The 25,812-nt window shown below is 43.6% G+C and overlaps 1 protein-coding gene across 2 annotated transcripts in view; it reads right to left on the bottom strand.

Annotated features, from left to right (window-relative positions):
- The window catches only part of SEC24D (SEC24 homolog D, COPII coat complex component), a 114,947-nt gene that overhangs the window by 14,199 nt on the left and 74,936 nt on the right, over positions 1–25,812 (bottom strand). For both annotated transcript variants that reach the window (XM_070791016.1, XM_019962269.2), the window contains 9 exons: positions 19,129–19,253; positions 13,850–14,041; positions 13,158–13,251; positions 5,692–5,808; positions 4,801–4,971; positions 3,819–3,915; positions 3,549–3,694; positions 1,389–1,527; positions 508–626 (listed from right to left, as the gene is read on the bottom strand). In XM_070791016.1, coding sequence (XP_070647117.1) covers positions 508–626; positions 1,389–1,527; positions 3,549–3,694; positions 3,819–3,915; positions 4,801–4,971; positions 5,692–5,808; positions 13,158–13,251; positions 13,850–14,041; positions 19,129–19,253 — 1,200 coding nt within the window. The remainder of the gene's footprint in view (positions 1–507; positions 627–1,388; positions 1,528–3,548; positions 3,695–3,818; positions 3,916–4,800; positions 4,972–5,691; positions 5,809–13,157; positions 13,252–13,849; positions 14,042–19,128; positions 19,254–25,812) is intronic.

Raw genomic sequence — 25,812 nt, 5'->3', positions numbered from 1 at the left:
TTTAAGCTTCCCCATTTCACAATGTAATACTCGTCATCTATATGCAAAAGAAAACCTGATTTATACTGACATTTCTTACATATAATATTCTTTTGTTTTACGTAACGTAGTGACTGTCAGCCACTAAGTTTTTTTTAATGTTGGCTGTAAAAATACCATGGGCTTCCGTGGTAGCTCAGCTGATAAAGAATCCACCTTCAATGCAGGAGAGACCTGGGTTCGATTCTTGGGTTGGGAGCATCCCCTGGAAAAGGGAACGGCTGCCCAGTCGGATATTTTTGCCTGGAGAATCCCATGGACAGAGGAGCCTGGTGGGCTACAGTCCATGGGGCTGCAGAGTCTGACATACCTGAGCGACTTTCACACATAAAAATACCGTGGTCCCCCAGTGGCACCCCCAGTGTTCTCAGCTGCAGCTCACCAGACAGCATCTCAGTGCCCAGACGACAGCAGCCTCGGCAGCAGAGCGTGGCGTGAGCAGGTCCCTGAAGACAGAGGGTGACTTACCTGGCTGGCTGCGGAGGGACTAGCACAGTTCTTCCGGTAACAGGCCAACATGTGGGCAGTCTGGTTAACCAGAATTTCCCGAATGACCTTCAAGGGTTGGTGAAGAACGGCTTTAAAAGCTGTTTGCACAAAACAATGAAAAGGGCATAAAAGGTTTAGCTCAGAAAGGAATCCCTCCAAATGTAATCAAAGAACAAATTGCTATTATCTTCAGACCGCTCAGCCAGGAATAACAGCATTTTAAAATGTTAAGGTCATTGGGTAAGGCTCTCCTCTTGAGTAAGTATGATGGTTTAGCCAAGGGAAAACAGTAGCCTACCTATAACAAAAGGCAGGAAATCGGTCCAGCTTCGTCCTCAGAAGATTAGAAACAGGACTCTACTCATAGAGAAAAGCAAGACCAGTTCACCATCTCTAATGTTCTGAACTCCTATGGGCTGGACTGCTCTTCCAAAGTTCAGTGTAGAATTTCAGCTGGGGTTTGGGACAAGGAGGGGAGGAGCAGCCAGGAAACTCCATCTAGGGCCCCTACCACTTCCTAATTATCTCGGTAAGGCTAATCCAGTTCAGTCTCATGTGAGGGACCCTATTCTTCCATTATCTCCATGTGCCTCAGGACACACTGGCACACCATCATGAGTCTCAGGATCACCTTCCTCAATTTCAACTCTGTTGCCCTGGGAAGGACTCAGTGTTCTTATTTGTCTAGACTTAGAAATGCTGACTCTTATTCTTCACCCTCTGCTTTTATAAATTCCGAGTTTACCCACCAGAAGGCTACACCATCCCAAGACCTATTAGCTACTAACTTGGTTTAACCCACAAGGCTGCCTGAACCACTAGGCAAGGTACTCTGCACCCCAGGATTAGCAGAGAGTTACCTGACTTGGCGAAAAAGTTGATGAGGGCATCTGTCTCGCAGCTCTTATACAGATCCGCCAACTGGGAGCTGCAGTTCAAGCCCAGGTTGTGAATCCGAAGTCGTCTCTGACCGCTGACAGTTGTGTAGAGCACGGCACACTGCAGAGGCAACGTGTTTGCAGGTTAGCACGTCCACCCAAGCTAGCCTGGTCTTACTTACATGCACAGGACAGCATGCACAGCTCCAAGACCTCTAAACCCCCCAACAGGCTTTTCCTATTATTGCTAAAGACTAAACCTCTTGAGGGGGTCGCAAGGAGTCAGACATGACTGAGCGACTGAACTGACTGACTGAAACCTCTTGAGAAACCTGTATGCAGGTCAGAAAGCAACAGTTAGAACTGGACATGGAACAACAGACTGGTTCCAAATAGGAAAAGGAGTACTTCAAGGCTGTATATTGTCACCCTGCTTATTTAACTTACATGCAGAGTACATCATGAGAAACATTGGGCTGGAAGAAACACAAGCTGGAATCAAGATTGCCGGGAGAAATATCAATAACCTCAGATATGCAGATGACACCACCCTTATGGCAGAAAGTGAAGAGGAACTAAAAAGCCTCTTGATGAAAGTGAAAGAGGAGAGTGAAAAAGTTGGCTTAAAGCTCAACATTCAGAAAACGAAGATCATGGCATCTGGTCCCATCACTTCATGGGAAATAGATGGGGAAACAGTGGAAACAGTGTCAGACTTTATTTTTCTGGGCTCCAAAATCACTGCAGATGGTAACTGCAGCCATGAAATTACCAGACACTTACTCCTTGGAAGAAAACTTATGACCAACCTAGATAGCATATTCAAAAGCAGAGACATTACTTTGCCAACAAAGGTCCATCTAGTCAAGGCTATGGTTTTTCCAGTGGTCATGTATGGATGTGAGAGTTGGACTGTGAAGAAAGCTGAGCGCCAAAGAATTGATGCTTTTGAACTGTGGTGTTGGAGAAGACTCTTGAGAGTCCCTTGGACTGCAAGGAGATCCAACCAGTCCATTCTGAGGAGATCAGCCCTGGGATTTCTTTGGAGGGAATGATGCTGAAGCTGAAACTCCAGTACTTTGGCCACCTCATGCAAAGAGTTGACTCACTGGAAAGACTCTGATGCTGGAAGGGACTGGGGGCAGGAGGAGAAGGGGACGACAGAGGATGAGATGGCTGGATGGCATCACTGACTCAATGGACGTGAGTCTGAGTGAACTCCAGGAGTTGGAGGGTGATGGACAGGGAGGCCTGGTGTGCTGCAATTCATGGGGTCGCAAAGAGTCAGACACGACTGAGCGACTGAACTGAACTGAAACAACACATAAGGGAGGAATGATGGCCAGCGATACACTGGGTGTCCATGCAGCATTTCGCTGGTTTAAACTTAGGTTTTAATGGGGCTGTTCACATGCAAATACCTGCTTGCATTTCCACAACGAGGCTACACTTCCTAGCTTGGATTTTATTGCCAGGGATTCAGGTCCAGAAATAATACCTCCACATTATCATAGTCCTACTCCAGGCTCACTTCACCCAAAAAGAAACAGCTAGCTCTGGTGACAGGTTTTATACTAATGATAAACGTACACATTTTGGTAATGCGAACAAGTAACCATTTCCCCATTTCTGTGATTTTAAAGTACACATTAGTTACTAGAGTTCTTCCTCAATTTGATGTCAACCTCTCCCTTCTTTGAGAGTGATACTGTTGTCTGAAAACTGACCATTAGAATTTCTCCTGTTTTATGTCAAAGTCTCCATGGCTTCTAGTTAATCCTACTTGCTACAAAGCCATGTCCTGTGGACACTTGCTTCTGATATGATGACCCGCCTTGGCACAGCGCATGGCAGGGGTGCAGCAAACCCAGGGGGCTGGGGACCAATGCCTGTCATCTGACCTCAAGTCTGCGAGGTCTCATGCAAAGACTCCATAGACATCATTAGTTGAGAGAAACTGCACAGGAACCAGGGTGTGCAGAATAAACCACAGAGCGCTCCAATCTAGTGGCTTCCACCTTCGGAGAAACGGAGCTGGACTTCCTTATGGAGAGACTGACACAGCTGATGGTCTTGGGAGTCTCCCCAATGATCACTGTCAGTAACAAACTAAGCAAAAGACAGGAGTCCATTCTGAGTCACCTGAATCAAGGCTCCAGTGTCTTCACTGAGCTTGTCATCATGCTTGAACTCCACGGTCACGGCCTTGTCACAGTCGATTGCTGCCATCTCTACGTCGGTGGTGTTGTTCATATAAATGCCCCCAAAGAAGTCAGTGGCTCTGAAACCTGAGGAAAAACAGAAGTTTTGTTTCTCCTTATTTTACTGTCATTTTCTTTGTTGGCCTGTTGTTAGTTTCAAGAGGAAGCAATTATACATCAGAGACCTGAAAAACAGTATAAATGAAAGTACCTGTGCTGGTGCGAACCCGCATAATAGCATCAAATCCTATTTTCTTCTCAATATCATTTCTGAGGTCATTCAAAAACTGTTGGCTGTCCAAGTGCATCTAAAAAATAAAGGACGATCATGTCCACCAGATGGCAGTAAAATACTGAAAACAATTCTTTAAAAAAAAAAAAAAATTGATTAAAACCTCGTTTATCCAGAAATCTTAATCTGTCTCACCACCAGAGATAGACACCACCAGATAGACACCATGGAGGGGAAAGGCGTAGCAAGCAAGTCCCACAGACCTGGGTCCCTTCCACTGCTGACATTCTGATCACCTCTTGACTCAGTTAAGGCTTGGAAGAGGGGGTATAATGAACTGACCCCTTCAAACCATAACAATTTAAAACAAAACATGGTCACTTTAAAAAACAATCTTAAATATACGGAATATAAAGTTTTATACAACATATAAACATTTTATAGAAAATATTATTTCCCTCCAACAAGGAAGCTACATTGATATTCAAACCTGAGGCTGAATTGAGCTCAGTCTGTTGCCATACCTTAGGAAGCAGGAAAGCAAATTTTTTTCTGTAATTTTTTAAAAAATTTCTTTTTGATTGAAGGATAATTGCTTTACAGTATTGTGTTGGTTTCTACCGCACAGCAACGTGAATCAGCCGTAAGTATGCTTACATCCCCTCCATCCTAAGCCTGCATCCCACCCCGTCTAGGTCGTCGCAGAGCCCCGGGCTGAGCTCCCTGGCTACACCTCAGGTCCCCGCTGGCTAGTGTTTGACACACGGTCGCGTGTGTATGCCAGTGCTACGCTCCCATTTCGTCCCGCCCTCTCCTTCCCAGGAAAGCAATTCTTAACCACCGGTCCATCCTTTTCCATCGGCTCCAGAGTTCACATTTGTCGGTTGCCCACAAGGGGGCGCAGCTCTCTTAAGTTCCGAGAGGCAGGAGGAAACCCGGGGAACAGACAGCGGGCATTTACCTGGAAGCTGTTGTATTTGTAGAGCGTCCCCCCCGTGAGCTGAGGCACGAGCCCCAGGGAGGCCACGTCCACGTACTGACTGGGGAAGAGGAAGAGGGTCACGCAGCAGCCGTGAGCCACGCAGTCTTTGGCCAGAGAGTCGTAGATGTTGGTCTGAGGCTGGAAAAGTATCTGAAGAAAAGGACGCACAGAGGGGGAATGAAACCCACAGAACGTTTCTGTTGTTAGTTTCTACTGCGTTCTCCGGGCTGAGGAAGCAAGCTGTGGTGTTCCCCAGCGTAGCGGCTGTGCGTCGAGCGCCTCGTGTGCCAGGCGTGTGCCACGTGAAGTGCACGCGTGTGCGTGGTGTCATCTGACCCCCTGATGACTCCAGGGACGCTGACGCCGCTGCCCTCCCTGCACAGGCCGACATGAGGCGACCTGTCTGGGGTCCCATGGCCCCGGCTGGACGCCTGCCTCACGGCTCACCCTGCCCCCTGACTGGGTCCCAGGGCAACACCTCAGAGGATTTGAGCAAAGCGTTATCTGAGCCCCAGGCACCTCAGGACTGCCGTCCTAGGGGGCTGTCCATCACTTTCACCCTCTACCTGACCTTTCTGCATTTTCTCCCATTTCTCCCATCCCCGTAACAGTCTTACCAACCAGTGTCTTACATGGGTTATACATGAAGCAGCTTGAGATTTTATCTTAATGTAGGTCAGATATCACTTTCCCTAGGAATATACAGTTTCCTAAATTATTTATAATTCACAATCTTCCTTACAATGTACAGTACCCTGGATTTATACATTTAACTTTGCCCCCTTTCCTACACAAATCACACATGCCCTCTCTCTCTATTCTCTTGTAAGAACTGACATGACATTTCAAAGGGCAGCTGTTTACAAATACCTTTTCTTTGTCTGTATTAATCATTTTTTTGTCATCTCTGTTTTTGAGCTTCCCTGGTGCTTCTGCAGTTGGCAAAGAGGAATGGAAGATGAACAGCTTCCCAGGACAGTCTGCTGCCTTTAAAAAAAGAAAAAAGAAAAAAAAGACTTCGGTGGGAAAGTTTTATTGTAAGGGACTCAGAAAAATAAAATATAAGTCCTTTCTATGAGCCGAGCACTGTATACATCTCATTAATCCTCACAATAACCTTGTTTGTGCCTTATATAGACTGGGGAACGGCTCAGGGAAGCTGAGAGATCTGCTTCAAGTCAAACAACCTGTAAATGAAAGAGACTATAAATATGAACATATCGGCTGCACTGCGGGGCTTGCAGAACCCCCAGCCGGGACAGAAGCCAGGCCCCAAGCAGTGACAGCACGGAGTACCAACCCCTGGACCACCGGGAATCCCCAAAGAGCCAACACTTAAATGTAGGTCTCTGTACCATGATGTTTTAAACACCTGGTAAAATGATGTGTCCAAGTAAAAATACTTTCTCCTTTAGCTAACATAAGTCTTTCAGAACCAGGTGAATCCCAAAAGTAGAAGTTTCGATTCCCAGGATCCTGATGGAATAGGAGCTCTTCTTTGAAACTGTCAGTAAACACACATGACACCTGCAGTGCGCAAGAATGCAGTGGTGCTGCGGCAACATGAGACAGAGGAACCAGCTTTCAGGCAAGAGGACAGAAGGAAAAAATGTGGGATCACGATGACCCTGTCGACCTGTAGTCCTTGGGAAGTAACAGAGCCCAGGTGGGCGCCATGAACATCGACTCAGCACTAAGATTTAAAATCTTATTTAAGGAGCTGAAGTAGAAGTAGCATATGAGCAAAGCTTACTGAAAGTAGTTAACGCGAGATACTGCCCCCCTGCAGTCCTGCCTCTCTCCAAGTCGCCTGGGCACATTGTTGCCTCGAAACGAAGACAACCGTTCTGATCACAGAGCTGGCTTTTCTCCCTGTGATGCCTGAAGGCTTTCCATTACAGGATAAAGTCCACATCCCTTTATCTGGGCGGGAAGGCCAGGAAACGGTGGGATGTGTTACACCAACATTTGCTGTGTGCAGCTCTGCCCCAGACCTTCGCACACATTTCTTATTTCATGCTGACAACCTGGGGAAGAAGGTAGGGCTGCATGTTAAGGTCAGGAGACTGGATGGCCAGTCTGGCCCAGGTCACACAGCATGGAAAAAGAGTTTCAAGGCCCTTTGGAGCTGAGTCTGAATCTGTTTTCCAGTCTAATCTTCTTGCCCTGACCATCCCCTACACTGGAAGTTCTAACCCTTCCTGCTTTCCTGGAGTACACCATATGCTTTACACACCTCTTTCTCTTTGCACTGTCCCCTCTGGCTGGAATACATCTCTCCCTTTCTGTGACCTGGATCGGTGTGTGCAAAGATGGGGTTCAGTGGCACAAGCTGGTGTGCCCGGGTCAGCTGCAAAATGTGTTGGGAAGTTATTGCTAATAATCAGGTATGTGGGTTTGTGACTAACTTCCTCAAAAAGCAAATGAAGAGAACTCAAGGTTAGCCTGGTCTTAATGCGTCTCACCACGTGACATTCTGATGTGCTGTGTGGACTGGGTCCCAGCAGGAGGGTCCCCGCTGATACCCTGGGGAGGGGAGGTAACCCAAGCCCCGCCTCATCTTTGCTGTGGGACTCAGTATGAGCAGCAGTTTTACTGTTGCCCGAGACTTCTATTACAAATTACTGACAGACACAACATTAATGAGGAGCAGGGAGGCCTTCTTCTTGTAAAGAGTGATGAGCATGGACAGTGGCCCTCCACGTGCAGACACAGCACAGGAGACGCAAGCTGTCAACACTCCAGCCGAGAGACACACGGTAGTTCCAATAACCGAATCCTAGTAACATTTCCAGTGATACTGATAACAACAGTATTCAAGGTTTTGAAATTCCATGACTAAATTTTTTTCATTTTTATCATTTTTAGAAAAGTATTTTTTTGTCTTAATTCAAGTAGCAGAAAAGGTATAAAACCTTTCTTAAAAATCTATCTTTTCCTTGACTTTTCTTGCCTTACCTGCCCAATTTCCCTAAGGAATTTATTATCAAAAATTCTTCTATCCATCTAGATCTTTGCTATCCATGGAAGGATTGTAATTTTATACCACAGGAGTTAAGATCATGGGTATAGTTCCTATCTGCATGGGTTTAGAATCCCAGCCATTCTATTAGCTAAATGACACTGGGCAAAATATTTAACTTCTCTAAGCCTCAATGGGGCTTCCCTTGTGGCTCAGCTATTAAAGAATCCGCCTGCAGTGCAGGAGACCTGGGTTTGATCCCTGGGTTGGGAAGATCCTCTGGAGAAGGGAAAGGTTACCCACTTCAGTATTCTGGCCTGGAGAGTTCCATGGACTGTATAGACCATGGGGTTGCAAAGAGCTGGACACGACTGAGCGACTTTCTCTTTCACTGTCATGCTTCAATTACCTAATTATATGACATAGGAATCATCGTAACTATCATACAAAAATATTGAGAGAATTCAATGATCCAGGACATGGTGTTAATCATAATTACACATACATGATTGCCTAGTTAATATTACCCATTGAGTAAAACTCTGAAGGAAAAAAGATAAAGTATAATATTAGAGGAAAAAAATTAAGAAGCCATATTTATCTTTTTTCTTTATATATGTAATGGCTACTAATTTCAGACTTCTAATTGCATTAATCACATCCTTTAAAAAACCTTTGATAGGTAGCAATAAAAGAAAGAGCTCCTATGGCTTCATATGCTTTATGTCCCTGCAAAATGTTATGTTTCTGCCAGAATCTGGTTGTGCCCACATGAGGGTATCACACAGGATTAGACGAGTGACGCGTCATTCTCATTATGATGGAGACAGGTTGAGGAGGGCTGACCTGGAGAACCCACTATTCAAAACTCAGCTCCAGCACCCTTTCTTCCGAGAGAGGTTCTCATCGCCTCGGCAGGGCTGCCTGCCTCTTCCTCTCTGCCCCCACTCTGCTTTGTAGGTGAGGCTTTTCTGGAATTCATGACACCTCATGTATTCTGCCGTCTTCCAGGATCTCTGGTCCAGCAGAAGGCAGGCCTGGGGCCTTCCTCGCGTGTGTTTCCCTAGCACAGCGCCCTCCCTGCGCCCACCTCAGGTCTGGCCCCTCACCCCACAGGTGCCCCATGAATTCCTGTGGAGGGAAGGTGGTGACACAGCATCTGGAAACCAAACTGAAGCATTCATGAAGACGACTGAGAGATGAACTCCCCGCATCTAACGATGTATTTGAAGCATAACCGCCAAAGGCCATTTCCCTCCAACTTTTTGGCTAACTCTGTTTATCTCGTTTTATGGGAAAGTGAAAGCTAACTCAGAAATCTGTTCTGAGGCCAACTTGAAAGACATTGCCAGCAATTCACATACAGTTGGGTTATGAGTGTCAGATTTTAAAATAGGTGCAGATTTTGAAAGACTATATATAAAAAAAAATACACTAAGAGTGCAAGGGGCTGTCACGACGGAGGCGTGTACAACAGAAAACAGAACTGGCGTGTGTGTGAGAACGCTCCAACAAGCCCCTTTGTATCTTTGTGACAAATCTGCGCGTGTTTTATGTCCATTTTTGTCTTCCGTCTTTGCTTCAAAAAGTTTATTACAACTAGTTATATATAGCTTTGACTTGGCATCTATCCGATAGAAGGTAAAGCTATACTTCAAGTGGGGGAGTCTGGTTCTACAGCGTCTCCACTTGGACACAAGTAACAAGCAGTGCACGCTGCTGTCCTATCGGCTTCTCCTCCGATCCAGGCGGGTGAGATTCCGGGCTCTGGCCTCCTGGGCAGGATACGCTGAGCTGTTCACTGACCTGCCGCAGACCTGGACGCCCTAGAGGTACTCGTTGCTCTCCTCCCCCACAGCCTTTTTTTGGGGAATATTAGCAATAAACATCATGTCTTGTATTAGAGTTACATCTCTTCTACACACTGTGAGCAACTTAGAAACAGGGACAGTAGTCCTAACACTGTCTCACAAAACACAGGCATTTAGTCCATCTTTGTTGACTGAAAGAACAAGCGAATGAATGATGTGGTCTCTTCAATATTTAGATACTACCCTGCAGGTTCTCAAAACTGTTAGCCTTCAGCCTGATGATGACTTCAGGCAAGAATTTTAGTACGCTTGTATATGTATATACAAATTTAAAGTGAAGTGAAGTCGCTCAGTCGTGTCCAACTCTTAAACACAAATTTAAGTCTGACTGATTTTTAGCCACACAGGCCCTGAAAGATGATGAGATAATATGACTGTCAAAGGCAGCTGAACTATCGTACACACATCAGACATTTACACATTTTTACACAAACTCACAACACATTTATCCTATTTTTTCTTCATCCAAACCTGATAAAGTTGCTTGAGGCAGAAAGTATAACCCACAGACAAGCTCCAACTGTACAACAGTAGTTTCTGCTCTTATACAACAAATTATAATCACCTGGAATCTTCCTGGGAGATGCAGAAGAAACATTTTTCATTAATTTGTTATTTATAGCAATAATCTACTTGTAAAAAAACTTTTGAGGAAACAGACAATTAAAGGCACATCATAATAGAATTACTAAGGCACATGCAGAAATCAGTAGAAAGGTCAGGGAAACTAGAACATCCACCCTAAGTAGTAGTAGTATTTTTTATTGTAGTTCAGGCTAAAACTATGAATTAGAATGCTTATCACAACTGACTCTAGGAAACCAGCTAGTGAATCTTTTCTACACGTTAGAGACTGAATAATGTCTCCACTTCTCTACACAAGAAAGAAACTTTCTTCATTGTGTTCTTTCTTAATTTAACCATTAGTTTAAAGCATAGAAGAGCTTCTCTGGTATCTCAGCGGTAAAGAATCTGCCTGTTAATATAGGAGACACGGGTTTGATTCCTGGTCCGGGAATATCTTCACATGCCGCGGAGCAACTAAGCCTGTGTTCCACGGCTACTGAGCCCTGGAGCCCGTGTGCCACAGTTAGTGAAACCTGGGGTCGGCAACAAGAGAAGCCACTTCAATGGGAGGCCTACACACCGTGAGGGTCGCCCCTGCTTACTTCAACTAGGGCAGCAAAGGCCTAGTACAGCTGAATACACAAATTAAATTAAAAATAAATAAAAGCATAGCATGAGACGTTCAGTCATAGTTCAATGAAAAGCATTCTTAGTCCAAGTGTAATGTGAAGTTGGAAGGGTCAGGTATTCAATTTCCTGGGGAGCTAACTTAATGTGAGGATATTCTGAGAGACTGCAGAATGAGTAGCAATTCTTGATGCTGGTGGTTCCTAAATACAGATAATCAGTAAACCGTGGAGCTGATGAATCAGGATCTCTGGAAGTGGGGCCAAAAAGCTGTAGTTTTTAAAAGTACTTGTCCTCTAAACACGTGACCGCACTGACATGAGGTGGGGCCTGGCTGCCTCCTGGGCCTTCTGCAGCCGCGGAGTCCTTTTCAGGGCTGCGGCTGGGGGACATCCTGCCAGCAGGCATGGGGCAGTAACCGCCACCGAGAGCGTGACAAACTCTTGTCGTTTTGTAAAGGCAGCTCCTCATCTTCATAGAAAGACAGCTCTTTACCTTCTCCAAAAGGAGCTCATTCTACTTTGTGAGAATAGTGTACTTGTTAACTCTGACTTCTGATTAGTTATATTTAGATGTTCATTTCTTCTCTTTAAACATCAGTGGAAAGGCATATGTTACTCTAACATTAAAACTGCAAGTATAATATAAAAATAAAAAGGAGATCAGCTGAAATGAACTGGCCTCTGCTAAAGGATAAGCAGCTGAGAACACGGGCGGTGCAGTCAGCGTGGTGCTGAGTGACCTCCAAGAACACCCTGCTCATTAAGAACACAGCGCTTTTCCGTGATGTATCGTAACACCACACTTTGGACATGTGGAAAGCACGCACACAAACTGCTCCCTTCGTTTTTCTTTCTAGGATGCTTAGCAGCCTCTAGACCACCTGTGGATTGCAGTGTGGAACCCACTGTGATAAGACAGTATTGCTCCCTTTTAGAAATGATATATGGGGTTGAGCTGGGATGCTGTATGCATATTTTAATGAAGCCTATATTTTCCATTATGGATGAAACTTTCTGTGTGTGTGCACGCCCATCTTTTTAAAAATTTTATTTACTAGCAACTAAAGAAGAGCCACTCTGCTGTCTTAACTAATGATTTACTGGCTTGCGATTCTCCACTCATCTTTCCTCTCAGGCACGCACATGTGAATATACTGCTACTCCCAGGACGAACTCTTTAGGGTAGAAAGATCTGTAGTGTCATGTATAACTTATCACATATCAGGAAATTTACGTATGAATTTCTAGACACCTTTTCGGAGAAGAGAATAACAACTGCAGAACTTTCAAACTGAAACAGATATTTGTCTTTAGCAGTGTGGAATAAAATAGGAATTCCTAAAGTCTTTCTGTAGCCCAAACAATGATCACTGCTGGCTTCCACGGGGTGAAACTTAACATCTCCAAATAGCTTTCGGATATAAAATTTATCTTTAACTTTACATTAAATTAACATGTATTGAGGCTTTTTGAGGGATATCTGCAGGTCTTTGATCTCATCAGTAAATATTATGAAGATCAAAAAACCCAGGCAAGCATCTATACTGGAACCAGACTAAAAACGTCTGGACGCAAAACCTATGTGGAAGTAGTTCATAAACTTAATTCTGTAGGGTTGTTGTTGCTGTTTGTTATTATTGCTAGCCATTTTATCTTAAAAAATTAATTTAAGTGTAACTTTAATAATAAGATTAAAAAACCAATTTCAGGAACTAGCTGTCTAGGCCAAAGGTGACTCCTATGCTAAGGTAATAATGATTAAGAGTGAAGCACTTTCCAACCATTCCGCCTTCCTAAAATCACTGCCTTTATTACTACGACAATGACCAGAGTCACTTGGGCCCAGCTTCCCAACCAGAGACGTGCCAGCCCCACACCCGATGGCGTTCGGGAAGGCCCGGTGGCATTTGCTTCTGTCACTGACTGTCACGACTTTGCCCCTGCATGTTTGAAAACCCCAAGGAAGGAGAGAAATGGGGGGTTTTCCTCTTCATATCTGGTAGTTCAGATGTTGTTGCAATAATTTAAAAATAGATCACATAAAGTTCATATGAAAGCCAAAGGGAGGAGCTAAACTGGAAACCCGACAGAATCAGCTGCTCAGATGCTAACAGCGCTGGAATGTAAACGCTGGGGGTGAGCTGCGGTCTGGCCATTTCCTCCTGAGATTCGCGGGGAAGTGGGGAACAGCCTCCAGCAAGCTGCATGTTTTAATGAAGGCTGTGTTTTGTTTCATGGATGAAACTTGCCGTGTGTGTGTCATTTTTAAAGTTTACTTACTACCAACCAAAAGTGGCTTCTGCTCACCTTTAGGGCTTCCATGCCGGCCTGGATGACAGGGGCAAAGACGGTCTCATTTTCATTAGAGTCTGCAAACATCTCTGGAATCTGATCCAATAAACTGTAAGAAATGAATGAGCAAAAGGCTTTAAATACTTTGCATATTTATAACAAACATCAGGAAGTAACTCACGAACACATCAAGGCTAAATACATGTGGCGTTTATTTTACACTGAACACCTGGGGGTGAATTTCACAGGTCCCTCCCTCAGGGAATGATATCCTGGCATGGTTTGGCACCAAAATTCATGACTTGGTTGGAAAATTTACAAAAATCACGCTCTTTATAAATGTCACTTTTCTATTGACCACATTTCTGATCTCTTAGACCATGAATTATACAACAGTGCTAGCTACATCATCAGTGAAAATGCTCACCCACGCACAGGAAATAACTCCTGGGCTGCCTTGCCAGCAAAGAGAAGGGACGGACAGGCTGAGTGTGAGGACTCACACTCACACGGCTGAGTGTGAGAACTAAAACACTCCTCATTTCAGATACTGGTCTACACTGAGAAGAGACAGACCTAACAGAGTTTTATAATCCATGTGTTAAAACCCCTTTGTTAATGACAAAACAAAACATATGTGATTGAATCAAGACATGAACAGACAGACAAGTGATCTGGGTCTAAATTATAAAGCACTTGGTACTTGCTTGTGAATCACAGATTGAGATTCTCGATAGCTGACAAGGAAGCCATCCAACAGAGGAACAAAGACCTCGCTAACGTCGGTCACCACCATCATCTGAGGCTGGGCCAAATTACTCTTTACATTGAAGAAATGCAGGACTTTGTTGTATGTGATAAAACCAACTCGAATTGCAGAAGTTTCTTCTTGATCTTCCCTGTGAGAGAGGGGGAAAAAAAAAGTTTGAGGCTCTTTCATAAATTTATGAGAGAGAGGTTTCTATGAGAAATTCATTACGGAATTTAAATTAAATTCCGTAAGGAATTCCATAAAATATATGGAAGATATGTTTAAAGTTTTGTTATCATTTATCAGATGTAGATAATACTGAGTCACAGTGGTGGGGTGGGAGATATTTCAAAACTAAGTAAGTTGATAAAGAAAAAAAATTCTCAAAAACCTAGGTAAAAAAAAAAAAGATATTGTGAATTTATTTGTATTTTTCTAATATATTTATTCTCAAGCCATAGCAATTACAAAGTATTCCACCCCCACCATCATAAACAAGCTAGGCTTATTACATTCTTTATAAACAAAGCTCTCAGAAGTCACTAGAAGGTCAGAGTAACAGATGGAATATCTGAAGAGAAACACACATTCAGATGACAAACAAGACAGCTATTTTATCAAGAAAGGACCTGCTCCTCCCCTGTGACTCGTCTTACCCATTCTCAAGACTCAACAGGAGATGGGCTAGATTTTGAAAGTTATATACCATACAATGGAGAAGGAAATGGCAATTCGCTCCACTATTCCTGCCTGGAGAATCCCATGGGCAGAGAAGACTGGCGGGCTACAGTCCTTAGGGTCACAAGAGTCAGACACGACTTGGCGACTAACCCACCACGCCATATAAACAAACATACAGAGAAACACGTAAGACAACCAAATATACGGACTGACGATGAAATTACCAGGGAACCATTTGTGATACTCATAACCAGACAGTAAAAGCAATACAGACTACAGAATTGCAGCAGAGAGTTTAAAATTCTTGCAGAATCCCAGGACAAGGCTCTGCTCTTCCTGAAAGGAGTATACAGGTATGAATCTTCTCACTCAAGTCTGTACTGAGTAAATTCAGAGTTGAGCGGTCTGGACTCCAGTTTTTTCCTCTTTCTCCTTCCCCCTCCTGCTTCCACACCCCTTTCTAAAATAAGACACCTGGATGCCACTGATGCTCTTACTAAGAATCAGTGGTGGACATAACATGGTGCTCAGGGACGGTGCAAAAGCTACAGAACACGGATGCCACTTTCTCTGACCCTTCGATTTCAGTAAAACTTACTCTGCTCAGGGAGCAGCTTGTTTGAAAAAGCTCCTAGTGTGCTCGGTTTGCAAACTTTGCACCTGGCCTGAAGAGTTACTTGAGTACAAGAGAAAGGGAACTGGAATGATGTGAAGTTCCAGCTGCTGGTCCCACCGTCAACGTTCCAGCTTCCTTGATGTTTCAGCAGAGTACAGGCTGACTCTCAACTTTAAACCCTCTTCTATTTTTCTGTTTACTTTGCTGACGGCATTTGCTCTTCACTGTGGCCTTGATAAATGAGGGGGCAGTTGAAATAGATCCTTATAATCTCTTCCAGAAGCACTTGGTAAATGTTTGTATTCTGGACTCTTGCAACATTTTTAGAAATGGGAATCCTTACCTTTTATAACTACACATACACAGACTCTCTCACACACACACATCCCCTGCACACCCTACACTGTATGACCTCAGGCAACCATGACTATACTACACGTTAGACTCTTATTCCTCAAGGCCAAGCACAAGTCCTCCTTCCATGAAACTTCCCCTGATGCCACCAACCAGAACTTATTTCCTTTTCCTAACTTCCTATAACTCCTTCTCAGTTGGCTCTTGGTAGATAGTGTCTTTCAGTTAACATTTCCCGAATCCTTGACTATAAACCAATAAAGGTCAGGGCTCAAGGCTTATGCTCTCTGCTCTGAGGGTCTGGCACAATGTGGGTAATTAGAGGTCTTGTTGAGGACAATTATCATGACGGTGAAACACGTGTTTGGGGTGGCAGGTTAGAGCCCAGACTGATAAACTGATTGTATCTTTTCCCAACTCCAGGGGAATGATGTTGCGTTGGTAGCTTAAAATCAGCCTCCTGGAAATATTTACACTACAGGAATGAGCAAACAATGCAAATAAAGGCTTTGCTTATTTCAGAGCAGTTTTCCAGCACACCATTGGTTAAGCTCCTATTTCCCAGTGAACGTTGTATTACATAAGAGAAACATGTCCAGCAAATCATGAAGGGCACTTATTCTCTTTTAATAGTTAACTTGGAGTCAGCCAAGGCAAAAGACACAAAAATTATAGAGAAGAATCTGGATTGCTATTCCCCATTGGATTTGGACATTTTTAGTGATGGGAAGAGTATCCTGGGATTCATAGGTTCACTTAAATTCTAATTAACATTTTTTATAAATATCTAATCAGGACATCTCACATTATTACAAAATAGTAGGAGTAGTGTTTTTACTGGAACAGTTGTTTTTAAATTTGAGAAACAAAGAACTATGCTAAAATTTTCTTTTTCAACAGGATAGCTGCCTTGATAAACCATATCCACAAGAAAATGGAATCTGTCCCTCCTTCATATTAATTCTATACAAATTCTGTAAAGTTACAGACAGGATATCATAAAGAACAACGTGGTTTGTTCCCTTTTTCAATGACCCTTTCCCTCAACACTCGCCCCTATTATTATGGAATGAATCTGACAGAGCAACACCAAAGATATCAAGTAACCTGAAGAACTAGAATATTCCAAAATCAAGCATTTTGAACATATTAGCTACACCAGCATTAGACACAAACAACTCAGAAAGAAAGCCAAGAGTTTGGGGTGAATAACAAGTAAAACATTTCAAATCTTTTCTGTCCTTTTCCGGAAAAGTCAGACAGAGAAGTCTGTCACCCTGGCCGTACCAAAGACACAAATTCAAAGTTCAATAGTAAGGAATGGGCTTTCCCTTCTCAAAAGACTAGCTGAGAGGTGAACACACCTTGGACATGTGTGGTGGTGGTGGTTTAGCTGCTAAGTCACATCCGACTCTTGCGACTCCCTGGACTGTAGCTGCCAGGCTCCTCTGTCCATAGGATTCCCCAGGCAAGAACACTGGAGTGGGTTGCCACTCCCTTCTCCAGGGGATCTTCCTGACCCAGGGATTGAACCCATGTCTCCTGCGTTGCAGGCAGATTCTTTACCACTGAGCCCCCAGGGAAGACCCGACTTAGACCTTAACCAAGACTTATTCTAAAGGAGATCAGCCCTGGGATTTCTTTGGAAGGACTGATGCTGAAGCTGAAACTCCAGTACTTTGGCCACCTCATGCGAAGAGTTGACTCGTTGGAAAAGAGTCTGATGCTGGGAGGGATGGGGGGCAGGAGGAGAAGGGGACGACAGAGGATGAGATGGCTGGATGGCGTCACTGACTCGATGGACGTGAGTCTGAGTGAACTCCGGGAGTTGGTGATAGACAGGGAGGCCTGGCGTGCTGCGATTCATGGGGTCGCGAAGAGTCGGACACGACTGAACTAAACTGAACTGAATGGTGTAATTTTATAACTTACATCAATAGGTTATAAGCTTCATATCATTAGTATGCTGAAAAGGCACACGGGGTTGGTGAAGTGACTAGCCATGTGAATAGTCATATGAGAAAGTAATTTGAAGCAGTTTGAGAGAAGGGGAGAGAGAGAGACTATCTCCAGAAATTAGAATAGCTTTCACACTCCTCAAGTTTGAAATTCAGATGTAGTATATTAAAGCAGCCCTGTGAGAGGTCTGTGATCAAAGACGTCATTTTCGGCACCAAGTCCATCCCTGTCAAGTGTCCCTGAGAATGAGGTAACAGAAACTGTAGTCACAACCGTTGGCAGGCAGCAAGGCCTTTTTCTTGCCCCATCTTCATCTTGCTCCAGCTCATTCTTCACTGCAAGATTCAGTTTGAAATCACCTCAGTGTTTTTTTAAACATCCCCACTGCTTTTTCCAAACCATCTTCTTGAGAATATGATGACTTCAGCTTCACAGATACAAACAAAACGACTCCTGGGAGGTCCAGCACCAGCGCTCACTCAGCTGAGCCTCACTCACAGGCACCACAGCCCCAGCCACACGTGGAGCAGAGACGAGGGGCGCCCGAGCTCTCACGGAGCCCTGGGGGCTGTGGACAGCCCAGCCCGCAGAGCACCCTTCCAGGACAGAGGCTGCTGATGTTCAGGGTGTGGGGAGGGGCGGAAGAGATTGAGACTGGCACACACACCAGGTTTCAGACGGTCTTCCACAGCCTCTTTTCTTCCTTAAGCATGCCTTCCTCGCATAAACAAAGGCTTTCTCCCTGCTCCAAGTCTCCTTCCTAGATGCTAAGTTCCAATCCTAAACAAGCTAGTTTGCGTACGATAAAACAGTCATGTTTGCTAACACACTTTCCATCCTTCCTTTTATGCACTCCCGCTGCAATGACAAGACAAGTGATGTACGCTGTGCCCTTAAGTCACAGGTCACAGAGGCAGGAAGGCTGCCGAGGGGCCAGACAGGGAACCAGATGGACAGAAAGAAATTTGGCCAAAGAGCCGCAACGGCTGTCATGAGAGGGCAGGTCAGTTTTCCTGTGTCCCTTAGAAATACCTTCCGCACCAGCAACGACCTGTTTCCACCGGAAAATCAGTGTTTTTGAAAAGGGGAAAACTGACTGCCACGGCTTTTCCCACCACACTGCTGGGATCTTCCTTACAACTGAGAATGCACTTCTTTAAGATTAGCTATTGCTTAATTATTCATTTGTTTGTTTGTTTTGGCTGCACCAGGTCTTAGAGACAGCACACGGGATCTTCGCTCTTTGTTGGGACACATAAGGGCTTTTTTGTTTTTCAGCTGTGACATGCAAACTCTTAGTTGCGACATGTAGTTCCCTGACCAGGGGCGGAACCCAAGCCCCCTGCATTGGGAACACGGAGTCTTAGTCACTGAGCCACCAGGGAAGTCCCTAGAATGTGTTTTGAATGTTGCTTACTGTGACATTATTTCTTATCAGTTTTGTTTCTTTTTCTTCGTACAAAAGAGCACTCTGACTCTTTAAGGATTATTTGATGCTGTTTAAACAATTATCTAATGTCCCCATTAGCAAAAAATCTCAATGGGCCATTCAGCACTTGTTTTCTGGCCAAGAAATTAATTCAGCAATATTGTGTAAGTTACAAAAAGAATGGAAGTTGCCTTACTTTGGAAGTTTCTCCAGCACGGTTTTCAGTTCTTCACATATGAGCTTCACAAGTCCATTCTTGATGTTACTATACGACACATCGATCATGAAGATGAAGGCTGGTGGGTTGGGAGGCTTATTCTTCTACATGAAAGCAAGCAAATCACACACATATAAAGTACATACATTTCATAATCAAATTAAAGCCCCCAGGAACTCTAGAAGGTCATCAGACCTCTCCTTTAATATTTTATGATATAACATCTGTGGAACCAAATCACTTTCTGGACCAGTCTCTGCCACTATAAAAAAGATAAAGGCTGTTTATTTTCCAGGCTGCGACCTGAGTCCCACTACTGAAGTAGACAGGATTATGACAGCTAGCAGAGAAGGTTCACTTTTGCAGGGCTCAGAAGACCTTATGACCACACCTGCCCAAAGGTGAGTACAGTCCTTTGGGGACCTTGCTTATAACCCTCTGCTTAGGGGAAGAAATGTGTCTGGAACCCTGGCAAACTGTGCCGTCAACAGTACAAAACTATAATTAGTGTTTGTTTTTGAAACTGAATTTAAACTTCATAAACTTGATATCATCATGTTCAACTCTTCCTTTATAAGCTCTTTAAAGATATGAAATTACATGCAAAAATATAATTGTATACTTAAAAATTTATACTATATTATCAAATACTTACCTGTTCCTTACAGACTTATGGTAAAAAAAAAAAAGTTGAATACTGGGTCTTTTTTCTATCTGCTTCAAATAATCACTAACATAAAGCAGCTGCTAAATACATTTTGTAGCTTTTGATCCCTTTACTGGCTGGTATTCAAAGAGCTCTTAGCAAGGGATTTGTCAGTTGCATTGTACAAAATATTTAGGAAATAGAACCACAGGCAAACGTCTTTTCTGACACTAGAGAATAAAGAATTAAGGCTAATTAAGTCTTAACTTTAGGATAAATTAAAAATGTTCTAAATTATATTTTAATTGCTACAATTATAAAATTAGGTGATAATATCTCCCAATTATCTTACTAATTCATCTTATATCCAACTATAGGGTTAGATGTAACATTTCTCTTATAAAAGTCATTTGTTAAAAAAAAAAGGAAAAAAAATTGCAGGACTTGAAAACTACCAACCTGATTATTTCATAGTTTTGCCACATCCAGAATCAGACCAACAAAGAAATATAAGAACTCTACTGGACTTCCCTGTTTGTAGAGTGGTTAAGAATCTGCCTTGCAGTGCAGATGAGACCAGTTCAATCCCTGGTCGAGGAAGATCCCACGTGCCTCGGGGCAACTAAGGCCGTGCTCCGCCGCTGCTGAGCCCAGGCTCCGCAGGAGAAGCCCGCTCAGCGCAACCAGAGAAAGCCTGACGCCGCAACAAAGACCCAGCACGGCCCCAAATAAAACAAGTCAGAAGAAGAAAGTCACTACTGCTGTCTACGCGAGCAATTTTTATTGCCAATCTTTTGATTTCCACATAATCTAATTCCTGATATGCTTATGCCAATTTACACAGAATCAAAACCACAGTCATTCCCACTGATTGAACCAAAGCCTGTGACCACGCCAAACATGCCCTACCAATTTAACCTTCTCTCCGAAGTTCCGCATCACCAGTTCCCCACTGAATGTCCTCCATTATCTCTAATCTACACATTTCTACATAATGCATCCCTCTAACTTGTTTTCTGCATCTTCTTCATCTTGGTCACTTTATGTGTTAGACACTTCAGTCACGTCTGACTCTGCGACCCCACGGACTGTGGTCCACCAGGCTCCTCTGTCCATGGGATTCTCCAGGCAAGAGTACTGGAGTGGGTTGCCATGTCCTTCTTCAGGAGATCTTTCCAACCCAGGGATCAAACCCGGTCTCCCACATTGCAGGCAGATTCTTTACCATCTGAGCCACCTACAGAAAACTAATACATCACTCCTTTAAGGAACATTGCCTTCCAACAGCTCTATCAATAACATCACTACACATCAACCCAAAGGCTTGGAAATGTGAAATCAGATGTAACGCTTTTCTTTCCATCAAGTTCCATTGATTTATTCTTTCAAAATGCTTCCTTCACATGTTTTACCCCATCCACCTCTTAGCCACTGGGAAGCATCTCATCTCGGGCCCTAACACCCGCACTGGCCCATCACTGGCTGCCTTCACCCACCACTCCACCCGGGCACCCTGGCGGGCTTTGTCCAGCCAAGCTTAGCAATGGATGAACTCTATACGCTGGTTTACTGGGTCGTCTTACTAAAACTGCTCTCTTGAAGCTCACAGACCTCCTGGCTGCAAACGACAGTGATTTGAAATAAAATTCAGCTCTCCTCCTCAGTCTCCATCTCTGCAGCTTTCAGCCTGGCAGACCACTTTCCCTTTCTCAGCTGCAGAGGCACAGGGTGTCATTTCCTCTCCCACTTGTCTGATCTCCTCCTCTGTTTCTCACTTTCTTACCTCTTCCAAAGGACACCTTCCTCGCTCTCCCTACCACACGCTCCAGCACAGAATCTCACTTGCTTGTTTTTAAGCAGCACCTCTCTATCGGTGACTCCTCAGGTTCCCTCCTCAGGGCCTGTTTCCTGAGCTCCCAGCCAGCATTCCAGTCAACTACAGCACAGCACGCCTCCACAGCAAGGCCACACCAGCACCTTACACTCAAAAGTGTAGACAACACTTCTCCCACTCCGGCTAGTCTTCCATAAGGAACTTTCAGAAAGCATGATCCTCTCAAACAATCTGGGCTTTACATCCCTCTTTCTCTCTGGAACTGTCTGCCTCCCTTACCAGCCACACAGAGTTAACTGTGAAGCCTCTGCAGCTCCTTCCAGTTCCAGTAACCAAATTTGGACCCTCATTTTCTTTCCTTTTAAAATTATTTTCAATAGTGGTAAAACACAGAAAATCATCTACCATCTTAACCATTTGGGCTTCCTTGGTGGCTCCGTGGTAAAGAATCTGACTGCTAGTGCAGGAGACACTGGAGACTTGGGTTTGATCCCTGGGTGGGGAAGATCCCCTGGAGTAGGAAACGGCACCCCACTCCAGTATTCTTGCCTGGAAAATTCCATGGACAGAGGAGCCTGGCAGAGTACAGTCGATGGAGTCACAAAAGAGTTGGACACAGCTTAGCGACTAAACAAGGACAGCCACCATTTTCAAGTGTGAATTCTGTGCTATCAAGCACACTCACACTGTTGTGCAACTGCCACCACCATCCATCTCTAGCACGCGAAATGGAAACTTCATACCCAGTAAACAACCGTTTACCATCCCCCCGCCCCCGTCCCTGTGAACCACTTTTCTACATTTCTAATCTCTGTCTCTATGAGTTGAACTACTCTGGGTAATTCATATAAGTAAAATCATACAGTATTTGTCATTTATGCAACTGGCTTCTCTAAGCATAATGGCCTAAACATTCATCCATGTTGAAGCATGGGTCAGAATTCCCTTCGTTTCTCAGGCTCACTAATTCTGCATGGTATGTACATACCACATTTTGTTCATCCATTCATCCATCTATGGATATCTGGGTTGCTTCCAGCTTTTGGCTATTGTGACTAATGCTGTTATGAACACAGATGTACAGATCTCTCTCTGAGACTCTCTTTTCAATTATTTTGGAATATACCCAGAAGTGGAATTGCTGGCCCATTTGGCAGTTTAATTTTTAATTTTTTTTTTCCTGAGGAATTGCTAAATGACCCTCATTTTCTCTTGCATGTTAACTGGTTAATTACTACAGTCACCAATCTCCCTCCTCTCAGGACATGGACTGCTGTCAGAATAAACTACCCAATAATACAGACCCCAGTGCTGCTCCCCTGAGGACAGGCAGCCTACCGAGCCCCCAGTTGGGCACAGAGCCTGGTTGGAAGGGTGCTCAGTGCTGCGCGACACTTGAATGAAGGCGTAGATGGGTGGGTGGATTAACAGCAACAGCTCCCTCTCAGCCTTTGACTGTCCTCATGGCCTACTGAATTAATAAAATTCTTCAATGGCCTGGCATTTGAAACTCCCCATAATACTCATTCAGCAAACACGTAAAAGCCTAAGAGATCAAAGCTATGCCAAGCCTAGTGGAACATAAAAGGACGGTCTGGTCTCAAAACAACTTCCCAGCTTTACTTCCTATCATGCCCCAAAACACATTCCTCCAGTTTAAGTGTTTGCCATTTTCAAAACATTTTCTATCCAGAAGTCACAACCTAGTGGGCCTGGGCCAAGAAAAATATTTCCTTGGCGGGAAAAACTATTTTGTTTGGCATAGTGTTTTTTAAAAATATTTAAATGTGACTGTGTTTTGGGGGAAAGAGGAATATACTCTCCAATTATTCTAGTGCCTCTACCAGGGCCCCACTGTTCATCTACAAAGCCCACCTCACCCTCAAAAGTGCTAACTGGCTTCAGTCGCGTGGACTCTGTGCGACCCTATGGACTGTGGCCTGCCAGGCTCCTCTGTCCATGGGATTCTCCCAGCAAGCGTGCTGGAGTGGGCTGCCCAAAGGACCTGGAGTGAGCTGCACATACCCCTGAGAAGCTGCTTCTGCTCACCACTTACTTTCCCCTCCCTTTTCACATGTCCATCCTCTGCTCAAATGGCACTTACTTTCTAAAGCCCTTCTTCAATCCTCTCCAAATCAGAAATGATTGCTCATCTGTTTTCTCATGGCACTCCGATTATTCTACTTTTGTAGCATTTCCATTTGGATTTATAATTATGTACTTTTCTTATCAGGTCTCTATGCATGGGAAGGACTGAGACCGGGTTCATATCCTTGCTAGTTTTAGAACTACAACCAGTGAGCCTTGGACATACTAGGTATAAAACAAATGTCAAAGTGAACAAAAATTAAATGGAGAAACTACATTAAAAAAAAAAAAAAAAACAACTGGTTTGGAATGAAAGTTTACCTTTCAGGTGCACTATATGCATAGATAGATATATTCCGTAAACTTTGAGGTAAAAAACTTCCAGTTATGAGACAGAGGTGGGTCTTTTCTTCTAGCAAAACTCCACGGTGATTTTGGTAAACAGATGCCAGCATATCCACAGCACAGAGAGGGAGCAGGGGCTGTGGTCACACAGACGTGGCTTCCGATCCCGCCCCATCGTTTTCTATATGTATAGCCTGAGGTCGGCACTTTTCTCTAAGCCTCAGTTTCCCCACATCATGGTGGTAACTAACCACACGAGTTCACTGGGAGAACTACACGATACAATACAGAGAAAGCACGTAGCACAGAGCAGGACACACGGTGAATGCTCGACGAGCACTGATTTCATTATCTACAGTTGGCATTAAGATAAACTAAAATGAATAGTAAAAATGTGATTTTGTAATTCTCCTTTAAGTTTGGTGTTAAAAAATACACATACAAATTATAAAGATTTTTTTTTTAATGTGGACCATTCTTTAACATCTTTATTAACTTTGTTACAATATTGCTTCTTTTTTTTTATGTTTTGGCTTTGGGCCCTGAGGCATGTAGACTCTTTAGCCCCCTTACCAGGAACTGACCCCACACACCTCCTGCATTGGAAGGCGAAGTCTTAACCGCCGAACCGCCAGGGAAGTCACACACAAATTAAATACGCTCTTTTTCATCATCCAAATCCCTAAGGCAACTCATTATTATACTTCATTTACATTTTAAGTTATAATTAAATTTTAAGATATTAAGAGTATCTTTTTATTATAAAAGGAACATTAAGCTTATTTAAAAAAAAAACCCTTAGAAATGTACAGTTTTTATTTGGTTCCTTGCCTGCTGTGTGAGATTTCCCATCAATTAGATGTCTGGAGCATTTCCACATAGCAGAGTTTGAAGATACTGAGACGTTTGTTCCCAGAAATAGATTTGACTCTCTGCCTAGGTTTCTACTAAAAAAGCAGAAAATCAAGATAATTTAGCCTTTTTGGCAGAGAACTGGAAACTCGGAGCATAGTTAGATTTATACTCCAGCTGCAAAGATCAGTGAATAAATTTTCTGTCACTAGGTTACAATAGCTTTATTATATTTAATTAGAACTTCAAATGTTTCTGTTCTGCCTAATCCTTTTCCTTTAGTCAGTAACTGTTAAAGGACAAATAAACTGTCCAAAAGCAACTGATACTCTAGGACATCTTTTTCGTGTGAAATAAATCATTTGTACCAAAACATGTTTTTACGTTTCCCCTAAATATGTTCCAATGTTACACTTAAAACTAATACAGCAAGAACTCTTCTTTGATAACGAGGTCTATGTCATGCAGTGAAAAACTCATATAACACTAAAATAAATGAAAAAGGCATATTAATTGGAAAACATTTTTAAATTCACTCAGTTGAAAAAACTTCCAGTTAGGAACACTGTTCTTTGTAATTTTTACTCAACACAACGTGGGCTGGCCCCCTAATGAACATCTAGGGAAGAGGCCGTTTCCTGAGGACTGGGCCCTCGGGAGCACTCATTTTTGGAAGGGGAAGTAAGTCAGAATGACTCTGTTTCTTCAAGTCTACATGTAGCACTTCAGATACAAGCTGAAACTTGAAGTGACATCCAAGAAGATGTTTTCAAACCACTAAAGAATTTTAAAGACTGCAAGATACCCATAATGATGTCACTATCACTAGGACGTTGGAGAAGGGAAACAGCTGGTCCTGGGAGTAGGGACACACGTGCGAATTCCTTTACGTGTCCCC

The sequence above is a fragment of the Bos indicus genome, chromosome 6 (genome assembly GCF_029378745.1).
Source record: "Bos indicus isolate NIAB-ARS_2022 breed Sahiwal x Tharparkar chromosome 6, NIAB-ARS_B.indTharparkar_mat_pri_1.0, whole genome shotgun sequence".
Taxonomy (NCBI): Eukaryota; Metazoa; Chordata; class Mammalia; order Artiodactyla; family Bovidae; genus Bos; species Bos indicus.
This window is presented reverse-complemented; position numbering and strand designations above follow the sequence as displayed.